At 47.6% G+C, this 21,485-nt stretch overlaps 1 protein-coding gene across 1 annotated transcript in view; it reads right to left on the minus strand.

The window, feature by feature from the left end:
• Positions 1 to 21,485, minus strand: part of LOC142575986 (P2X purinoceptor 7-like) — a 41,752-nt gene that overhangs the window by 547 nt on the left and 19,720 nt on the right. The window contains exons 3-7 of the mRNA XM_075685853.1: positions 8,220 to 8,388; positions 2,125 to 2,242; positions 1,327 to 2,010; positions 265 to 468; positions 38 to 206 (exon numbers count right to left, since the gene is read on the minus strand). Of these exons, the coding sequence (XP_075541968.1) occupies positions 38 to 206; positions 265 to 468; positions 1,327 to 1,502 (549 nt within the window). The 5' untranslated portion in view covers positions 1,503 to 2,010; positions 2,125 to 2,242; positions 8,220 to 8,388. The remainder of the gene's footprint in view (positions 1 to 37; positions 207 to 264; positions 469 to 1,326; positions 2,011 to 2,124; positions 2,243 to 8,219; positions 8,389 to 21,485) is intronic.

Consider the following 21,485-nt stretch of genomic DNA (forward strand, 5'->3'; position numbering starts at 1 on the left):
ATTCGTTTCCTTTACTAACACATGTTTAAATACTCACTTCGACGCAGCTTGAAAAATGTTTGAACCCAGTGTACGCTCCATTATGAGATGGATATTTTTTCCGGATAGCACACAGGACACAACTTGGCAGAATGCGTCTCTTGTGTTTGCCCATTTTTCTCCATATTAGCCATGCAAATTGCCGATATGCAGCATATCTCAACTGTCTGTGGAAGTAAAAGTAAATTATATTACAGCACATATCTGATCTATATCAAATCTCACCTGTTTGTGGGGTCTTTTCCTGATGTAGTACCTTGCTGCACAAGTGCCACTTCAAGCACATTCCTGTTCAGACAAACGTCTTTAAATTTGCGTGACCTTGTGATGCATTGTGCATGCTTCTGCTTTTGAGTAATTTCGTTAATTTCTTGACAGCAGCAGCAGTCGTCTTCATTGTTCATTGGGATACAGTGATGGCACGAACACCTATTAAAAGTGAAGTGTGTTTAAAATGGCATCAAAGACTACCAAAGAAGCATTTGCACTCATGAACACATGCAGAGAACTAGTATCAAATTACCAAAAGCACCTTAGCTTGATACATTATCAAGCACGCAGCACGTATACGGCCAGCCGTGCAATTCGGCCTGCGCACTTGCTGTATATGGCCACAGAATGAGAGAGGACTACTTGCCACTAGCAGGCTTTCTGAACGCAGCGCGAAAAGATCGGAGCAACGAAAACGACGGCACGAGTGCGGACTGACTGATTATAACTGGTGTTGGAAGGCCTTATGAATACACGAACTCGCCCAAACCTGGATTTTGATTTACTGCGAGCTCCTTCGTGTTAGCACGCTGAACGGAAGGTGCGTGTTTATCTCCCGCCCTTGACGCAGGTTTCGTCGCAAAGCGCCGCGAATTTTCTATTTGCCTGTGTGTTGTAAAACAGCCTGCATGCAGCTACCATAACGCAGTGCAAATGTAGAGTTTGCATGTGCTGGAAAGCCGGCGCACGCCAGGACGCCACGCTCCCCCCTTCTGTCGCGCACAGCGAGAAACCGACCGTCTCACGTAGCCGACGGAATTCGCCGCCTTTACGACTTCGGGTACGAGTAGTGTGCGGATGGCGCACAGATGAAGGTCACTACACGTACTGCATGAACCGGGAAGCTTTTCACGCGTTTAAACCGTCTTTGTAGATTGCCGACAGCTTTGGACAGCGCACAAATGCCGACGATCGCATCCCCGCTTACGTTCCACGAGGAGGCATGCAGGAACACAACACTGCAGTTGTTTGACCGGAAACGAGCTCACTAGATCGCTTTGCAAAAAACATACTCACCAAAGAGCATTTCCAACACGAGGAGATCCCAAGACTTCGCTTTCGTTCTCGTCCAAAGCACTGCTCGCACCAGCATCGTTTGCTTCTTCGAGAGGCCGGCCCTTTGCAATCGGCTCGTACATGTAGGGAGCAACGCCGAACTCTTCAGAAAAACGCAGTCTCTCTAAATTTTCCATTACCTCTTAATTTTCCATTACAGTACCAAACTACCTGGCACCGCGCTTCATGTGGAGCGGCAGCGGTCGGTCGCTAAAGTTGACGTCACGAGTCGCCCGACCAGTCACAGGCGGAAACGAGACGCGCGAGCTGGGCGTGTCCGCTGCTGCACTTTTCGTCGAAATAAAATATATTTGCGCTTTCTTTCGCTCAATTTCGATGCGATATTCGAATTCGCAGGGTTGAAAACCATAAGGTACACATGTTCACTTATTTTTTCTGGAAAACCTTTCAGCTTCCCTTTAAATGCAGGTAAGCTGGTATGTCAATTTTGGTGTGGCCGCTCGGTATGATACAAAACTGAAGACTCATGCTTTTATGATAGGGCCCATAACTCTATATCTGGTAAACCTGCATACTTTTCATGGGGAGGCAATTTAAAGAGGGCTTGTTCTGATTATGGAGACCGCTGCGCTTATGACTTGGTGTTGGTCTCTTCCAGATCAATTATCTCTTTTGTTCGTCTTCCTGAAAAGAGAAATGATGAAGCCATGAAAAACAAGCAAGAAAAAAATGGTTAAACCAAAGTGAGTTTTATAAATGAACAAATCGCGGTTCTAGTGGAAGTGTTCACAAACATACCTTGTGAGGATTCTGGTCTTTGATGTTACTTCCAGTGGTGACACGTTCATTGTTGACTGGTACGTCCAGACATAAAAGGGTCCAAAGGGGTGAAGAAATATAAGCAGCATTTTGGAGGCTGTAGCCACAAGAAAAAAGAGCATCAATTACTGTCGTGGAAGTGTGGGTCGGTTTGCGATACATGTCTAAGAGCATTGCACCAAACCCCAAATGAATGACAGAAAAGCACGCGCAAACACACACACACACACACGCACGCACGCACACACACACACACGCACACGCACACGCACACACACACACACACACGCGCACACACACACACACACACACACGCGCACACACACACACGCACACACACACACACACAGCATTGTGTTACGTGTGCATTTCTTTCAACGATGTCCTTATGTGGGTGTCGAGTAGATGAGAATTGTTTCTGCCAAAAACTGGTATTAACATCACTCATTTTTCCGATGCAAATAATCCCACTGTATCGCCCGCAGTATATTTGCCCCTAATGTGCAGTGAACATATTAGCGGTGTATAATTTCTGCAAGAACAGCCCAACATATCTTTTTATGCTGTACTACATGTTAGGAATTTTAGTAGCGCCGCAAAATAGAAAGAACCTAGTTTGAAGCGCCTCTTGAAGGGGTGGAGGCATCAAAATTTTCGTTCATGCGTTTGTTGATTCAAACGTTGCGTCATGCTTCAGGGAGCACGATACACACAGCGGGATTCATATACATCCGATAAATAATTTAATAGTAGCATTATTATACCGAGCGATTTCGGTTTCGGTTTCTGGGCTCCGGGGGATGCTATGACGTCACAGAGGAGGAAACGCAACATGGCTTGGTCACGTGGGCCACAAAAAATAGTGACGTAAAACTATGCCGCGTCGTCTGCTCGCGCATACGCGTGCTCTGCCAGCAGAGGTCAACAACTGGCTATACGAAGTGCATGTCGCGATTATTATAATTATTGCGAAGAGCGACAACAACGGTAAGAAAATATTGCGGCTTGTGAGAGTCGGTGATTCATTCCGAAGTGCCAAAAGCTTTAGCTTTGAAGTGAACCGGAAAAGGCCTAGCGACGATATCGGCGGCGCCGAACGATCAGAGGCGGTGAAGCTGCCGTCGGTGCCAGAGTGGCTGATTGTGGCGGTCGCTGATTGGCCGCTTCGCCGTACGGCTGCCGCACAAATGGGTCAGGGCCCGTCCTCTCTACGGCAAGGAAATCTCGCCGTTCGCGAGAAAAACCGCCGTCGCACGGAAGCTCGCGAACGTCAAACGGCGTGCGGCGAGTTTCCGTGCCGGTAACGTGGAAAGGCCAAGCGAAGGAGAGTCCGCTTCGAGCTGCCAAACTATGCAACTATGCGAAGAGAGAAGCGGACAACACGAACGCCGCATATCATGGTCCCTTTCGGAGTCGGCGGGCTAGTGTTACACTCAAACGTGTAAAGGCCCGTCCGCATGGCAACTCACCGCACGCAGTTTGCCGTTCGCGGGCCGCCGTGCAGCGTTCGTGTTGTCCACTTCTCTCCTCCTGTGTCCGTTTCTGCACGCCTTACCCCTTCTTTGCATTAAGAAAGGATTTCTATATGCCTGTAGCTTGGTCGCTCGGTTCAGCAGGCTCCGTAATCGGCATTTCATCGCTACTCATCATACGTCACGTTTTTGTGCTATAGTGGGCTATGACGTCAATATTTTCGTTCCTCCTCTGTGACGTAGCAACTGCCGCGCTAGCGATGGGTCTCGACTACGAGAAGGAGTTTTCAATGACTTTTTGTAGCTGAATTAAAATTATTTTGAAATGTTTGCAGCGTCCAATACCTCGTTCTGGGTATCCTTGCATACGGAAGCAGCCAACAACACGCTTTTTATAGCCTCAAAATTTGGTGTTCCAACCCCTTTAAGAGCAATAAGCAAAAAACATTTTTTTTTCACTTTTCAGGAATTACTATACAAGAATGTGTTGTATTCCTCTCGCAACCACAAATGTATTCAAAGTTGAAAAGGGAAAGCTATGTTTTTTTACACAACGATTTCGTGGGTAGTCTCCAAGCAGACTGCTCAATGTTTCGGCCATGAATTTTAGAGCTAGCTAGCACATGTTATTCAAGAAAGACATCATTGCGCGGCCAGACGCAGCAGATTAGTAGCGATAGAAGCCGTGGAGGCTTCATGCCAGTGAAGCGCCGCAGCTGATAACATTCATCGTGTTCAAACGCGTTCGCTTGGAGCGGCTATCAAATGTTGGCCGCATAAACTGACTGAAATATTATTATTAACAAACAAAACCTGCTTTGAAATGGTCCTACGTGATGCTACTAAACGGATGCGACCACCCTTTCCGCAAGTATTACCCCCACACAATTCAAATCGATAAACGGCCCTAATTGCAATCGAGACTAATAGGCTGCGGCCTGTCTCACGCCAATAAGTTTTCAAAACATTTAATAAAGTAATCAAGTACAAAATTTAATAACAGAAGTCCAATAAAGGAATGCTCTACTTGTTTTGTAATAAAATGACACGTGAACTGTGTTTATCGGCAATTATATCTACATTTATAGGTAAAATATTTAGCCGTGTTAAGTGCCCCTAAAACCAATAAAAATGTGGTTTTCGACCAAATTATAGTTACTTACCATTAATTACAGTAGAAATGGTCACTTGACCAACTGCAGGGCGGGTAGTTGGTGAAACGACCAATTCCCTTTTTACTGGCCACATGATCTAGGACTTCAAGCCGATAGGTATGTAACCTGAACTGCACGTCATGTCGCCATTCTGTCACAACCAGAAATACGGAGTATTAGCATGCCGGAACGTTTCCAGATAGTGACTTTGTCTGTAGCCGGTTGGCCGGAGCAGTGAACTGCCGAAATGACTGGGCGAGCCGACTCTTCGATTAACAGAATTGTGCAGGCGTACAAAACGGAAGGTCGCTCGGTGAACCTGCCCCGAGAACATCGACTGAAAGTGACAAAAGAGTGCGACGACGAGCACACTGTTGTAGGCGCGAGGCGAAAACCGAAGTTGACTACGAAAGGAATCCGCAGTGACCTGAGGTTCGCGGCCAGCACGCAAGTAATACGCGAGCGTCTCCACTGTCTGGGCCATAGACCGTCTCTGGGCCATTTCCTTCGTTTACAACCCTCGTTTGAGGCAGTTATGACATTCCTAAGAGTTTTTAGGTATACTCTGTAATTTTCAAGCGTAGAGAAATGATGTGCTTCGTGTTCACCATTAAAACAGCAGCTGTCACTTTTGGGCGTTTTCGTAAGCTGTGTGCAAATACTGGTACGCACTGCTAAATTTCCAAATAGACATGTAGCATTAAAGGCGAAAACTTCTACATTACACCAAGAGGACAAAGATGGTTTATGACTGATGAATTAGCTACTAAATAACATGGAGATAATGACAAAATTTTCAGCGTTGCTCTTGGCTATAGAGCTTGTATTGACGAAATTTCAGCCTTTTTCCTGCAAGTAATAAAGAATTCTGTACTAGAGAAAAAATTACCAAGCACAATGGCACAATTCAGTCCAGCAGATAGTGTTTTATTTAATGCAGTGTTTTATTTAATGGTAGTGTTTTATTTAATGGTAATGCAGGCTCATTTAAACAAGTCAGCTGTATTGTAAATTTGACCCTAAGGCCACTCGCTCACTAGCAATGACTTTCCTTAATGCAATAGTGGTCACAGACGCAATAAACCATACATCAGTAGCATTTGCCTTATTGACATTTCCCGGAACTTCTTAATTTGGCATTTCCCTTTTGTTGAGTGGGACACCCATCATGACATAAATACTAGCACTTTCAGCTGCTGTCATTGTCAATATTTTCTATAGCAGGAAAACTCGCATAAGTTTTTTTAAGATCATCTGTCTTCGCCTATAAATGTCAGTTTTTTATAATCATACCAAAGATATCGGCTTATATCAGCTAATTTGTTAGGTTGCGGATCAACCATCTGTGGTTGATCTTCAAGTTGCCCTCTCTAAAGCTGCACTGATAAAGTTAAGTATGCTTCTAGCAGGTGTAGAAAACGAAGTTTTATTATTTCCTCAAAGAATTCGCATAGACAGCTATAGTACGTAAAAAAGACCTGTAGATGCCGGAGCGACCGGCACCTTGTGCACACCCCAGATGTGCCATTGCGTCACAAGTCAACACTTCTAATAACATACTTCTTTTCCTTGCTTGAGAAGCTGAATTACTATAGAATTTTTAATCTAGTAGGAGATATGATGTTCAAAGTGCCGGCTTTTTCTATAGACGAATTATGTATTTGTGTTTCCGTGTGCACGTGTAATAATATATATATATATATATATATATATATATATATATATATATATATATATATATATATATATATATATATATATATATATATATATATATATATATATATATATATATATATATATATCATTCTATTGGGTGCAGGTGCAGACCTACTACAGAATTTTAACAGCGCTTTAAGCTCAAAGTGTTAATGACAAATCATAGCACACTTGCACTTAAGATTTTGCATTCAGTCACTTTGTATAAAAGAATGCGAATAATGTGCATTCACCACATGTTGTAAATGTGCACCCTACAGGTGCATTCGCGGCTTATTATCATAATCTGTTCCCTTAACTGATCATTGGCCAATAGCAAAGCTTAAGTTTGCTTCAGCTTTAGCCCTACAAAGCGCGCCTATGAGTGCCGACCATTCAGTCGCCCTTGAATATATCTTAACAATCTTCGGGACCGGTCTAGTTTACTATTACACTCTTTCAAGGATCGACTCATTTTGGAATGCATCATGTAACCGCGCAAACAACAAAGCACAAAGAAGGAAACATACAGGACAGGCGCGGAACTTCAACTGTAACATTAAAGTTGTAACTTAGTTGTAACTGTAAGTTCGACTGTAAGTTGAAGTACCGCGCCTGTCCTGTGTGTTTCCTTCTTTATCCTTTGTTGTTTGCGCGGTTACATGATGCCTTCCAATATCGACCACCAACTAGCCCGCCTACCCCTGTTAAATATGAGACTCATTTTGCTCAGCGATACGTGCGCGGGTGCGGAAAATCCCCGGAACGTAGCCAAACAACGCCTGTGTTCATAATTGTTCCCTACAGAGGCTTGCCGCATCGGCTTCTCCGGGATCCGAGTGAGGTAATTTTTCGGTATTCAGTGAAGCTACAATGACAATAAGACGCATAGAGCTGCAGTAAGCGCGGTGTGAAGTTTGGGTCATTGGGTGTTTCGACGTCACAAAGGACTTCGCGGTGAGAGACTTTCCTACGGTAGACAGCGAGCAAATAACTTATTAGGGCTCGACCCTTTCAGGAAACATTTGAGTCACAGTGTGAAAACCGCCGTTTCCCCCGGATTTGTCAAACCGAAAATAATGTACATACTGCGGTGTTCGGTGACAGCTGTCACCGAACACCGCAGAACGCATGGCGATTCAAACATGGCCATGCAAACGGTGTCGTGTGCTGAACACACGCTCCTGAAGTGATGGCGCTCTCAGGCTCGCGGATGCCGTGCGGCCAACGAGACGATCAGTAAAAGTGCTTTCCTTTCTTTGTAGGCACCTGATAGCTTACACAATAATTTGTTGTGTTGTAATATTTAACGCTATCACTATACAGAAACGTATGCCATTATGGTTAAAAACATATTGCTATGACGTTCCAAATTAAAATGTGTGCTTTTCATAAGCGTGACACAACTTTCTCTTATGTCGTTGTAGGTTCAGCGCATTGCTTATTGCAATTTGAAATGCTTAATTTGTGTTCAGTCAATTGAAATGGCTTCACTTCTATTCGGTGCAGGAGCCAATTCAGTGTGGAGTTGCGGGGAGAGACGCGATGCGCACAGGACGCTGCGTACATTTTCCTGCGCTTGCACCACACAGGGCCATGTCACTTCTGTATGCCGCCGCGACGACGCCTACACCGAACAATGGAGGCTAACGGCCATTGAAAACTCTTAATACGTTCAAAAAGTTGCCGGCGCACTGCTTCTGAGCTACTCAGCATATTCTTCACACCAGCGCCTCCTCGACCTAGATACCTGGCTTGTCGCTTTGTTTCCCTTTGGAGGCCCCTTGCCGAGCATTGTGAGCCGGAACCGCTGAGTAGCGCTCGCATCCGTACAGCTGGAGTCACCTGAGCCTCGTCGGCAATGCATGGTGCCGGGAGGCCGGGTCGGTAGGTTCCGCGCTCGCAGTCGGCACCGGAGGCTGCGGTGTAGTGAGGTGTGCGTTGATGCAAAATACTGGACACGACAACTCGATTCAACAGCCGCTCTGTAAGTCTTTCCTGAATTCCACGGTGCTAAAGTACTTAATGCACACTGCAGAGCCCTGCAGTGTAACTTGGCGGCACTTAATCCTTACTGAAAACTGGCTTAGCCACCGGTCACGCAATTTGCTGTGGGAAGGCATCTCGCTAAAATACACGACAGCGTCTCCATTTCTCGGACTAGACGAGCATTGTGGCATGTAGAAATGGCACATTACTGAGCGATTAAAGTGACGCATGGTTCAATAACGCATACTTTTGCATGAAACGAACTTAAAAACAAAGTGAACGACTTTCCGAAAGACGGACGCGGAACTAAGCGCCAATGGGACGGGTGAACAGACGAACTTCGCGTGCCTGGCAGAGGACGAGCACACCGTCTGCAATCTAGACGAAGTTAGTTGGCACTTTCACCACTGTGCGTACTTTATTTTTTTGGAAATATTTATTTACTACATTTTTTTACTTTATTTACTATTATTTACTTTATTTATTTTACTAAATATTTACTTTATTTTATGGAAACTTGGAAATAGCATCAACGATGTGTGCTTACGTATAGATCACAACGGGTAGGCGTCGTCTGCTCGAGTTAAACCGGTGGCGCGGTGGCGTCGTGGCGCAGCTGCACGATGTGTCCAAAGCATCCCCCGCAAAGTGTTCAGTGACATCGCCAAGTTGAATGAACAAAAAGGGAAAGAGAAAGGCCGTGGATTTTTGGCTCACGTTCCAGACATCTAGTTAGAGAATGCGCTGTTCAAATTCATTTCCTTTTTCCCCCGCGCTGAACTATTGACCTGCTACTCTATAACCAGAAAATGCACGCCGCCTACACCTACGGTTTCTTTCAAGTTCCCTGAGAGCTTGCCAGCCTCTCCCTTGGCAAACAATCTCCCTAACCTTCTCAAGCTGCCTTCTCAGTCCCTTTTGTTCTTTTTTTTGTTTTTTTTTTCTCCTGTGCCTGTCCACTGTTCCGCTCTATTGCCCTCGTCTTAGAAAGGACGGCTACAAACATCAAATGAGAGCGCTCATTTTCTTTAGTCTCTTCCTTTACACTAGGCCGCCGCCAAGAACAATCAGACACGACGTCATCCTACTAACCTCGCAAAACTAACCTGTCGAGGATGACAAGGCCTCTTGTGACGAATTTAGGTCACCCTATCCAAACGTGGGCCAGTCTTTTTGAGGTACCTTGTCCCTGTCTGTAACATTTGTACCACAGTGTGCTGCTGCGCATGTCGGGTCCCTTACTGATTTTGGATGTGGAAATAGTAAACGTCGAACGAGCAGGTTGATGCCCACAAGCATCTACATTTGTATCTGTGTGCAAGAAATAGCGCAAAAATAACGCACTCTACAATGCTTTCATCGAGCTACTGCCTTCTCCCAAAGAGCTAATCTCCGCCATAAACATATTGCCTCTATCGACAAAAAGAAGTGTTTAAAGAATGCCGTGTTGGCGGAGGGCACGTAAAGAAAGTTACCATGCCTTCCTAAATGTATTGGACTTTGTGGCTCTTATGATGCCACATTGGTATGACAAGAGAATCGCATATAAGTTGTCTCCTTTCAGAAACGGCACGCGGCGCTTACTGGTTGGTTGGTCGCAGGTTGGGCGCTGATATACTGTTACTTAGAAAAAGAACAAGACGAAAAAATTTGGCTACACTCTCGTCTCTGTCAAGGTAAACACAGCGCTGCGATGGAGTTTATGGCCTGGGTACTCCCAATATTGCCTTCGTTTGTCGCGATCCATCGAAACTAGGAAGTTGCTCGCGATACTATTTTCATTTAATTGGTCCCAAGTAGGTTGCTGGTTCGTGGAGACAATCGCTTTCAAATTCCTTACAGGCAGCTACACTAAATAAAAGCATAGTAGGGCCGTTTCCTTACGTTTGGGGGCACGCGCTCTATGCGCAGCATGGTTCAAGCTTTGAAGCACCAATCACAGCAATGCAATACGCTTCGTCAGAGCTCTTGGCAACACCAGGAAGCACATTAAAATTTTATATTTTCCTTCTCAGGCCTCGCGACGGCATTTATGAAACGGTGCGATTTACATTACTGCACAATAAACACATCGTAAAACGCATTGTTTTTATAGGGCTTGAAAATGTGTGCAAGAAACTGTGAACCCAACTCCTCTCCCCTCCACCTTAGATTGACATGTAAAATATTGTTCATTTGTAAAAATGGAATATTAAACAAGGTGGAACATAGACTAGGCCCGCCTTACAAATGCCCCTGCAGCGATGGTACATGAACTGCCATGGTTGCATAGCGGCTGTGATGTTGGGCTGCTAAGCACGATGTCGCGGGATCGAATCCCGGCCACAGCAGCCGCATTTTAACGGGGGCAAAATTTGAAAACACCTGTTTGCTTAGATTTCGCTGCGCTTTAGAGAACCTAAGGTGTTGCAAGTTATTCCGCAGTCCCCCACTACCGCGTGTCGGATAATCAGATCGTAATTTTGCACGTAAAACTTAATAATTTAATTTTAGCTGGGATAAATGATGCTGGACTTAGTGTTTAATCTACACATTGTCGTTTTTCTTTTGTAACCTCTCAAAAAGCGCGTTCTTGCCAAATATGACCCTCAACATCACGTTTCTGCTCTTTAATGGCAATGCATGGAATATATTAAGCTAAGAGGTGTAGGGTCCTCTCATCCATACCCTTGGGACAAAGGAACGACAACACAGTAGTGCAAACAATCACAAGGGCATTTGTTGCACCTTTCATAGATCAATGCCTGCTAGCCCAGTTGCTATCCACAAAACATGCCGATGGCCGCGCGAGAAATCTAGAAGTCCGACTCACCGCGACCGAATAACGAGCGAATATGTTCGCCCCATGCTGGATCCCAACACCTGGTCGCGGTGGCACCTTCGAAGGCGGCCACGCGAGACGGTCTCGCAGAAGCATGGATCGGCACACGCGCGGCACGGCACGTCAGCACTGCTTGCTGACCCGAACTAAACAGGGAGTGCCTTGTCATTCCAGCACCCAACTAACCCCGCAGTAGCCCAACACTCGCGCCATCTCTCGCACTGCGCCTCAACCACACGGACCGCCGCGGGCGCCAGGCCACGTGGCGAAGCCGCACCGCAGGAGATGGGAGCTATGCGGGAAAACAAGATGTCAGGGGACGCGTGAGAGTCACGCATCCACACATGCCCCCCACCATAAATCACTACATATTCCGGCGAAACATGTCACATGGTCTAACATCAACGCGTGCTGCGCGAACAAGATAGTACATGCAAAAGTGGCCGCGCCGAGGAAATGTCCCCACACTGTCCATAACGTGCGAGCAGACATTGTCCTTGGTGTACACCGCTGGCGTCCACTGGTCACAGCAGCAGCTTTGCACACTCGACCGCACGATTCCAGGCCAGGAGTCCGGAAACGGCAACGCAGTAGTCGGCACGAGCAAGCGTCGCTCGCGCCGACGCGCCCGTCTGGCGAGAGCCGCAGTAGCTGTCGGTGACCGCCGGCTCTTTTCTCCGCCGCCGAGGGTTGCGAGCTGGATGCAAGCGGCCGCCGAAGTCTCTGCGCCGAACCGGCCACACCATCACTATTGTCCGGGTTGGCTCAATCGTAGTCCGGGGCAGCAGCGCAGACGACGTGCAGGCGACAGCAAACCAGGGGTGACTCCAATCACGCTGCGTACACTTAGCACACTCAGCAAACACTAAAGTAGTGCAAGGAGTGGAATTCTGCATGCGCATCGCCCACATGGTACGATGTTCAACTCGGCTAGCAAAAGAACGGGCAGCTACTCAGACGCTAAGTTCATGTGAACGAAGCTCGCATCCTTGAGTCGAACGAATAATTTCAATTCGTGCGAGGCTAACTAGAATGAGGGAAGCAAAGTGCAACACCTCAACGCCACGGTCCACCAGGTTGTGTCCCTCCACGTGCGACAGGCAGCTCCGTAAAGCCTTAGGCCTAAAGCGTCGCTACCCTGACAATAACCGGCATCCAAAAAACAACACCCAAAATGGGCGCAAAACAGGCAGCCGCGAGGTGACGTCAGCGCTGTGAGGTGGTCCTACTCCGCTCGGTGCACACAGCATCCGAGTTGACGGCGCCCACCGTCCCAGACGGTGTCGGAGCGCCCCGTGCCAGGCCGCAATACCAGTCAGCCCGTAGTGGCACCTGTGGGCCGCGGTCACCCGGCTCCCAGAGCCGCGACTTCATCAGAGTCAAAGAGATAAGAGAAGCTATTTACATGAGAAATTCAGACCACCCACGAGGCTTTCGTACCCGCTCGCTTCAGGCTTGCCAATGCTTCGCGGGCTTTAAGCCTCGCTCTCCCAGGATGCAGACCACGTGGCACTCGTACCAACGAACGTAATAAAAAAAAACACTTGCGAGAAGGCTTAGCATGTTGACATGTTCAAACATACTACAGCCTCCGTCGCCTCGCTCAAGAAAGCACGCCGCCGACGCTAGCGATCAAAATCCACGCTAGGCCTACGCTTCGGTTCAAACAAAGGTCTCGAACAAAGCAAAACTGTTAAATCTATCGTCCGATGCCCCAAGAGGTCCACGTTGGGCTGCCAGATGTGGGGTCGTCTCACCCATGCTCTTGGGACAAAGGAACGACAACACAGTAGTGCAAACAATCACAAGAGCATTTATTGCACCTTTCATAGTTCAATGCCTGCTAGCCGAGTTGCTCTCCACAAAACATGCCGATGGGCGCGCGACAAATCTAGAAGTCCGACTCACCGCGACCGGATAACGAGCGAATATGTACGCCTCATGCTGGATCCCAACACCTGGTCGCGGTGGCGCGCTCGAAGGCGGCCACGCGAGACGGTCTCGCAGAAGCATGGATCGGCGCACGCGCGCCACGGCACGTCTGCACTGCTTGCTGACCCGAACCAAAGAGGGAGCGCCTTGTCATTCCCACACCCAAGTAACCCCGCCGCAGCGCAACACTTGCGCCATCTCTCGCACTGCGCCTCAAGCTTACGGACCGCTGCGCCAGGCCACGCGGCGAAGCCGCACAGCAGGAGATGGGAGCTATGCGGGAAACCAAGATGTCAGGGGACGCGTGAGAGTCACGCATCCCCACAGAGGCTTTTGCTGCTACCGAAGCTGTTCAAGATGACTGTTCGGATTTTCTTGTTAATTCGATAGTGACGAACTATTGCCGGAAGACTGCAAAGATTGCCAGAGCGACTGCACTTGTTATGAGCGATAACATTTAGGCTTATGTGCCTGCAGTGTAGCTGCTATGACATTGCTGGGAGGACATAGCCAATGGGCGCACGCTGAAATCTTATCATATATGCTTCGATGGAATCCCTGACGCTGCATGCACAGCAGAGCGATGTTCAAACCGTACGCCGGCTTCCGTCATGGTGACGCCAACTGCAGTCAAACACGTCTACAACGATCGCCTCTAGAACGGAATGAGCTTTACAACAAAAGAATAACTCTGCCCCTCTTCTTGTGTGAGTGTGGTGTGCGATCTTTGCAATGAAGTGACCTCTCTAAAACGAACGATTCCGGAAGCTCTAAGCACTTTTTATAGCGTCCTCGATCAGCCGCACCGGTGCGCACCGGGGCGCCTTGGTGCGCACTTTCATCCTCGATCAACCGCACCGGTGCGCACCGACCATCTTCGATCACCGGAAGCGCACCCTGTTGGAGCGGTTTTCCATTGCCCCGTCTCGCACCGAGAAAATTGGCGGTGCGCCGGGGTGCAATCCCAACAAGCACTGCGGGACGCGCGCGCGCACTGCCGACTGCACAACCGTGGATGCTCTGGCCCGATAGCTACGGTTGCAACGGAGTTGACGGAGTTGGCCAGTGGAGATATCGGCAATGAGAAAGGAAGCGCTGCTAATTGCCGCAATCGATGAGTTTTTTTCAAGTCCGTCTGACAGCGAAGACGGCATGCTTATCGACCTCTTCCAAAAACAATGTGGTGAAGAGCGGCCGAAAGTGGACAGGTTCGTTGAAAGGGTCGTCAGGAATGGCTCGTCAGGATTAATTATAAGATCCATTGGTGTTTGCTTGCAACCAGGTATGTCGGAGCACGCAGTTTGACAAGGTTCGAGCGCTTGCCGCAGATGCTCAGCACCTGCAAACAACAAAATGTGCGCGCGCGCGTGTTCGCGCACGTCTTGCGCGCCAGGGGCAAAGTAGCGCTGCATGCAAGCACCCTGCAATGGATGCAGTTTTGTCCTCGATGTTGACCCTCCGCAGTGCGCCACCAAGGCGGTGCAAGGCGCACCATTCTGGTTTCGGGGCAACCCCGGGGCAAGGTGATCGAGGACGCTATTAGTAAAGGTGTTGTACTGCCCCACGTAGCACGAGTGAGAGCACTTGTGTGCGGTCTATATGATAGCTACATCTTCCATTGGGCCAATAAAACTAATGACTTCTTTCCTTGCGTCACAAGCAAAAGCATGTAAGTTTGTCTGATTCGCGCGTCGTGGCAGATAATGCTTCGGGGCACTGTGCAAGACGGAACTCCCACCTTCGGGGTCGGCTGTCGTTCCCCGGTCATTTTCTCGCAGAATAACGCTTCGAAAACGCTGCGAGACATTGTACTGCCTTCGGGCTTGGCCTACGGGTTAGAGTTCTTTTCTGGGGTAAACAATTCACCGACAATTACGATATTCACAAAAGTGAAATTTATACATATTTTCATTACGCGATATATCAGCTGGCGCGGACAATCTATCTCGTGCGGCCCTTTGCAAGCGGAGCGAAGTGGGGCGTGACTACCTCGCTAACCAGGAAATTGCGATAGGCAGCGCGTGGGTGACGTGTGAGTGCAATTCACAGCAGCTGCCGCAAACAGACCTCCAGTCATGCAGCGTTGTTTCCATATATGGTAACAGTGGATGCGCTGTCAGCATACCATCAGTGAACAGATGACCACGCGCTACTCCGGCGCTCCTGGTAGCGGTCTTCACCCCAGAACCCGCCGAACCCGTCTTCCTGCGGCACTACACTTTTCTTACGCTTTCGCCATACCCTGCTCCTCCGCGTTCCTTCTCGCGCTGTCTTCCCTATGGTCGTTTTTCATGTTCTGCTGCGCAATGCGTTCGCTCTTTCATCCGTCGCTGTTCTCATTCGCTCGTTGATACCGACGCTCAACGCAGGAACTGGCACCTAAGAGCTGCGCTCTAAAATTATGGAGAAAAAGGAGACTCATGTCTCGTCTTCTTTTTCTTTCTTGAGCTGCTTCAGCAATCGCAAATGTGTCGCTTAGTTCCGGTTCTCAGTTCGTTGTAATTATTTTTATTTTTGCAATGCTTCGTCATTCTTAGTCTCTTAGAAACAATGTCAATCTTGAATCATTGTCCATTTCACATAGCTGAGCGCGACGAGAGCCGTCCGTGGTGACAAGTGGGAGAAGGCCGGCGCTTTTGCATTCGTCATCTATGCCCAACAAACAGTTATGTGCCGGACGAACTAGAGTTAGTAAGCACGAGGAAAGCAAATATGCCCTAAGAGGAAGACTGGTGCACTGATAAGATGGCAAAATGGTGACTACAAATTTTACTGTTCACCTTCGTGGAACCCATTTATGGGTTTCCTTTGTAGCACTTAGCTGCGTTTGGGTGGATGTCTCATTTTCCCTTTAATAGTGCCACACCGTTAAACACAATAGCATATTTCAACGTGTGCACTCTTTTAAATTTTTTTAACCGTGGTCGCTTTTTTTTTCACGCTAATGAGACTCCTGCTGTACCTAAAACGTCTTGAACGCTATCGCCACAGCATCAATAACGAGGCCGGTGGGTGTAATTTGATTGCAGAGAAATGCCGTAGTCGCCACGTCACCTTCCTGCTGAAGCTTCAGCAACCGTTGATAGCGGGGTGTTCTACGCATTTTGTTTCGCTTAACTTTTCAGTACTTTTCGGGCACGAAATTGCTGAATAAGAAGCTGGCAGCTTTTTTTTTTCCCTTCTTCTGCGAATACCGCTCCAGCGCTGTCACTACCTAGTGAAAATGTGGATTTGGACAATTCTTGTGCAGGGTACTGATTCGCAGAAAGAACAGCTTTTCACTAAGGAATATGTGGCGCGCAGTAATCTTTGCGTGCGTGGTAGCAAGCTCTAAATGTGCATTTGTTGCCTGAAAAGGGCATTTTTTCTTTTAATGATGCCAGTACAACAGCTATGGTATATGCTAGCCTAGTTGTTTCTCAGGTACTTCGAGTATTAGGCCGCATTAGATGGAAGAAAGGAATCAGATCTGTCTAATATGTGCCTGTTTTTCGTTATGCTTGATGCTTGTAAGATATCTGAAATGTAAGTGTGACAGTTCAGATGATTGTTGGATTATATACAGGGAAAACGATAGGTCAGCCCTGGATACCTCAAATGTGCAGAGATCACTAAATGAACATATGTTATAAAAGCAAAATATCGGAACTGTAAGTCAACGAAAAATTGTCATAGGTGCACTCGTGCTCGCACTGTCTTCTCATACCACACCAGGAAATTTAAGAGCAAGAATTCGCAACAAATTTCTAATAAGCTAACGCAGTCTAAGTTAGGAGGACTTGCTCCCTTGAAATTCCGCACGTTTATAAATTTGCCGCCTGCTGCAATAACTGCTTTTAAAAGATACTATTGATGTAGTTTGTTCTATTTCTTTACAGCCGCTTTTACAATTCCCTAGAGTCCACGAATTACACTTCTTTAGTCCTTTTCTTTCTTTCTTTCGAATAAGATCTCCCTTTCTCATGGGAGTCTTATTGCGGCAGAGTTGTTATAATTTAAGCACGTAATATATTACAGCATTGCGAAAAATTACCCATGAGTGCTGCCAGTTCAATCTGCATAACAATTATGATGACAGCCAATGTCTCTAGATCCGCAATATGTTACATTAGCAATTTAGAACATATGCACAAGAGTTTCTTTTTTGCCTGCAGCTTGAGCGTTCAAAACTTTGCAGGGATTCTTCATTTGGATACAACATAAACGTCATCTCGCCTACCGATGTCTGCTTCCAAGGTTGTCAGTTTTGTCTTCGTAATCGTTGCATTCAGCATCACGTAAGTACTCAAGGAAAAGGAGGCTGAACATTTCAATGAACCAACCGAGAGCATATGATCTCATAGAGCGACGTAATGCTCGTCTAAGGACACTTTTCGGTAGGGATTTATTTTGGCGTATTATGATAGATTAATTTTATCGCAGATAAGTTATGCACTTCAGAAAAATTTGTGTCAATCAGCGTGATGGATTTTCTCATTTATTTTCAATGTAACCTGGTCAGGGTTGGGACGATTTTAATTCTGTGCATAATATCGCTGCCTTATTGTCGATTAGAAGGGCTTTTGAGGACCTTTCACACAAACGGTGTCACTGTCTCCGCCGTGTTGTGTTGGCATCAATGGCGCTTCCGTGTCCAGCGCGCAGAGTTTGGAGCTCGTTGTATGCGCTATGAATTGTCTGATTCCAGCCGATGTGAAGGCACAGTAGTCCTACACCAGCACGATGGAATTTGGAGTCGTTGAAAATTCATGTAGAAACAATAAAAACATAGCAGCCGAGTATGGCGCACGTGCTCACGTGTGAGCGGCAACGCATAGTCGCTGTTGGCTGAATGGCGGTTGGGGGTAGTCGCTTCATCGGGCAGACGCTCGAAGCCGGCCATTTGAAACAAACCTTTCAAATACATTACGCCAAAGCGGTCGCCGCGTTGTTCCCTCAGTGATTTGCCACTGAGGCATCGACCGCGCCCTAACTCACCACGCAGCAGCCGTCCCCGCCGTCTGTCATCTTATCGCTACCAAATGATCCAGGCGCTTTCTGTGGTCTAGATGACGTCGACGTTGAGGATTGGATCTCGTGGTATGAGCGTGTCAGCAAACAAAACAGGGGGGGGGGGGGGGCGATACGCGTATGCTTGAAAATGTGGTGTTTTATCGTGAGGGAAGCACACGCGTATGGCACAAGACGCATGAGCACGATCTCACCAGCTGGCACCTATGGAAGGAAACACTGAACGACTTGTTCTGTCAGCCCTTATGTGGTCAGCGAGCTACTAAAGAAGAACTTGGCTGTGCGCGCAGTCATGTATTGATTCATACATTTCGTATATTCAGGAAATTCTAGCGCTTTGTTGTAAACTTGACGGTAACGTGACCGAAGTGGACAAGATCGGGCACATACTCAATCATATCGCCGACATACTATCCAACCTCTTGATATTCAGGAAATGTGCTACTCCTGGACGCAATTGTGAAAGAGTGTCGGCGACTCGAACAAGAAAAATCCCACCGTATCGCCCAGCAATTCACACCAGGCTCCCCACTACCGCTTTATCATCTTCATGCTAAGAACTACCCCCGACTTTGCAATCGCCTGCTTCGGAACTTTGACTCGTACGGTTCGTGGTAAAATAGAAGCCCCTCTTGTGCCGGATCTCTCGACTGCCAACCAGCCTATGGTTGCGTTTATTCAAGCCATGGTTTGACAGGAAAGCGCTATATTGGGACCATTCTCTGTCTGCACCATGCGCGTTCCACCAGTCACACCATCACTTCCACCAGTCGCACCGAGGGACCAGCCCTTTTACTTGAGATACCGCAGTCACGCTGAATGGAACATGCCGTATAATAGCCCAATTGTTTCGCGTGCTCTCGAGTTGGGCATATTGCGTGGCGCCACTGGAGCTGTCGAATGTCGCAGACTGGCTAGAACACCAAGAACACTCGTACTTAAGGCAAATGGCCTGCAACATCATCGCTCTCTCTACCGACTGAAACAGCCGATGCCGAAACTCGCACCAATGTGCATAGCAGGTCACCATAACCGCACAACCACCGGTCTCGCTCGCTGCAGGCCCGCTGTTTCCTGTCGCTTGCCAGCCCTGGACCCTACGCCCAGGAAAACTAACGAATGCAGCGTCCGTAGATTGGGCTTTGCGGTTACAACAATATTCGTTTTCTGCCATGCACAAGTGTGGTCAACTACACGATGACTCGCATTGCCTGTCCCGATATCCCTTGCATCAAACCGACAATACAGAACCGTGACACCGATGCCTGTGTTCTATCTCGGACTTTCTTCATTTCGGCGATGAACAGCGGCGAGATCCGGCTTTACGTTCCATCATCACCCGTCTCAGCTTCGGGGCCTCTGGCGAGTAATTCCGGATGTTTACATTAAATAGTGGAACTTCATACCACCACAGTGTGTAACCCGAAGGCCCCGAGCACTTGCTGGCGGTCCCCTCTTACATGCGCAACTCTGTCCTCCAGCAGCTTCAGGATGAACCAATAGCAGGCCATACGGGTGTAACGCACACTTGTGACCGCATGCGGTGTCATTTCTTATGGCGTGGCTTTATCGATCCGTACAGAAGTATGTTGGCAGCTGCGAACTTCATTAACGGCGCAAGAGACAACCGATTATTTCCCGCCAATCTTCTACAGCCAGCGATGTCCCAGTAGAGTTCTTCTTCAGTGACGGCCTCCCCCCCTCCCCCCCCCCCAATGTGATCAGACCTTTTCCAAAATCAGCATCAGGGAACAAATGGGTCGCTGTCACGACAGACGAAGCCACACGCTACGCTATCGCATGCGCCCTTCCAACCAGCTGCGCTACCGATATTGCGGACTTCGTTCTCCACGATATGATTCTGCATCACGCAGCACTTCGGCAGCTGGTCACCGGTCGTAGTCCTTACTTCTTGTCCCGTGTCATCGCAGACCTCCTCTGCTCATTTTGCACAAAACATAATGTGCCTCCTGTTATTATCCACAGACAAACGGTCCCACCGAAAGAATAAATCCAACCATAACAGACATCGCCTCAATGTACGTTTCCGCCGACAACCGCGACATTACCCTTTTTTACATTCGCCTGTAATACGTCTTGCCACGATAGTGCACAGTGTTCACCGCTTTATCTTCTTTTTGCCCTGAAACGACACTCCCCATGGTACTTTACTACCATCCACTCCACTACAACCATCGCATAACGCGTAAGAGGTCATCGCAGGGGAAAACGCTGCACGTTATATCGTGCGTCACCGCCACCACCGTCATAAGGATGTATATTGAGCTCCAGGATCCTTAATGCTCCTCTGGTCGCCAACTGGACGAGTTGGCATATACCGCGCTACAACGGTCCCTGTCGTGTTCTGCGCCACGTTACCGACGATACTTATGAGATTGCAGTGGAAAAGCCAATGTTACCATCTACGGCAGTCCAGACTGATGTAGATCACTTTGCTCGGCTGAAGCTGTATAAGCCGTCCATTGATGCTGGACTCTCGCCTACCCGAATGTTGCGACTGTTCTTGCCCTGGGACGGTAATGCCATGTGACAGAAGTCTGCAGCATTAGGCCGACAACAATGAAGAAGACGCAGAACTTGCTCTTTGCCATCCTGACTCCTTTTATTCGTCTGCTGCTCGCCTTATTTGTATATATTTCTAAATATATACTTTCTTGTGCTACAATATGAGTTAATAGTAGGAGGTAGCGTCTTTGAGAAAGAAATGGTCAAAAAATGGACACTGTTTACCAAATTGGTGCGCCCTTGGGAAAGATGAAGTTATTCTTTAATGCAAGGAGCGTAAGATTAGTATTCGTCAGTCAAGATCGAGGTATCCGACTATTGTGGTGAGTGTTAACTAGTTGTCAGTATAAAAAGTACCAAAGTTAAAGTTAATACTTTGGCCTACAGTAAGAATGATATATTTGCGTAGTAAATATTTAGCGTTGATTTGATTAGGAATAAAACTGATTATTCTAACAGCCTTGTTTTTCAAGGTGAGTCATGATTGTAAGTGCGTAGCACACGTATGGCCCCTGCATGCACGGCAATAGTTTATATCTGAATGGACAAATGGAGTGACATGCCTTTCCTCAAATAGTGATAACGCTACCGTGGAATGTGCACTCTTCGCCTCGGGTCGGTTGCTCTACGGTATCGTGAGGTAGGAAATGAGCTCGTCCGTGGCAGGCTACGATAACTCGTTCCGTTTCTCTGATATAAGCATCCCGCGTCAGGAGCATAGGACGGCCTCTACGCAGC

Source organism: Dermacentor variabilis, chromosome 3, assembly GCF_050947875.1.
Source record: "Dermacentor variabilis isolate Ectoservices chromosome 3, ASM5094787v1, whole genome shotgun sequence".
Lineage (NCBI taxonomy): Eukaryota > Metazoa > Arthropoda > Arachnida > Ixodida > Ixodidae > Dermacentor > Dermacentor variabilis.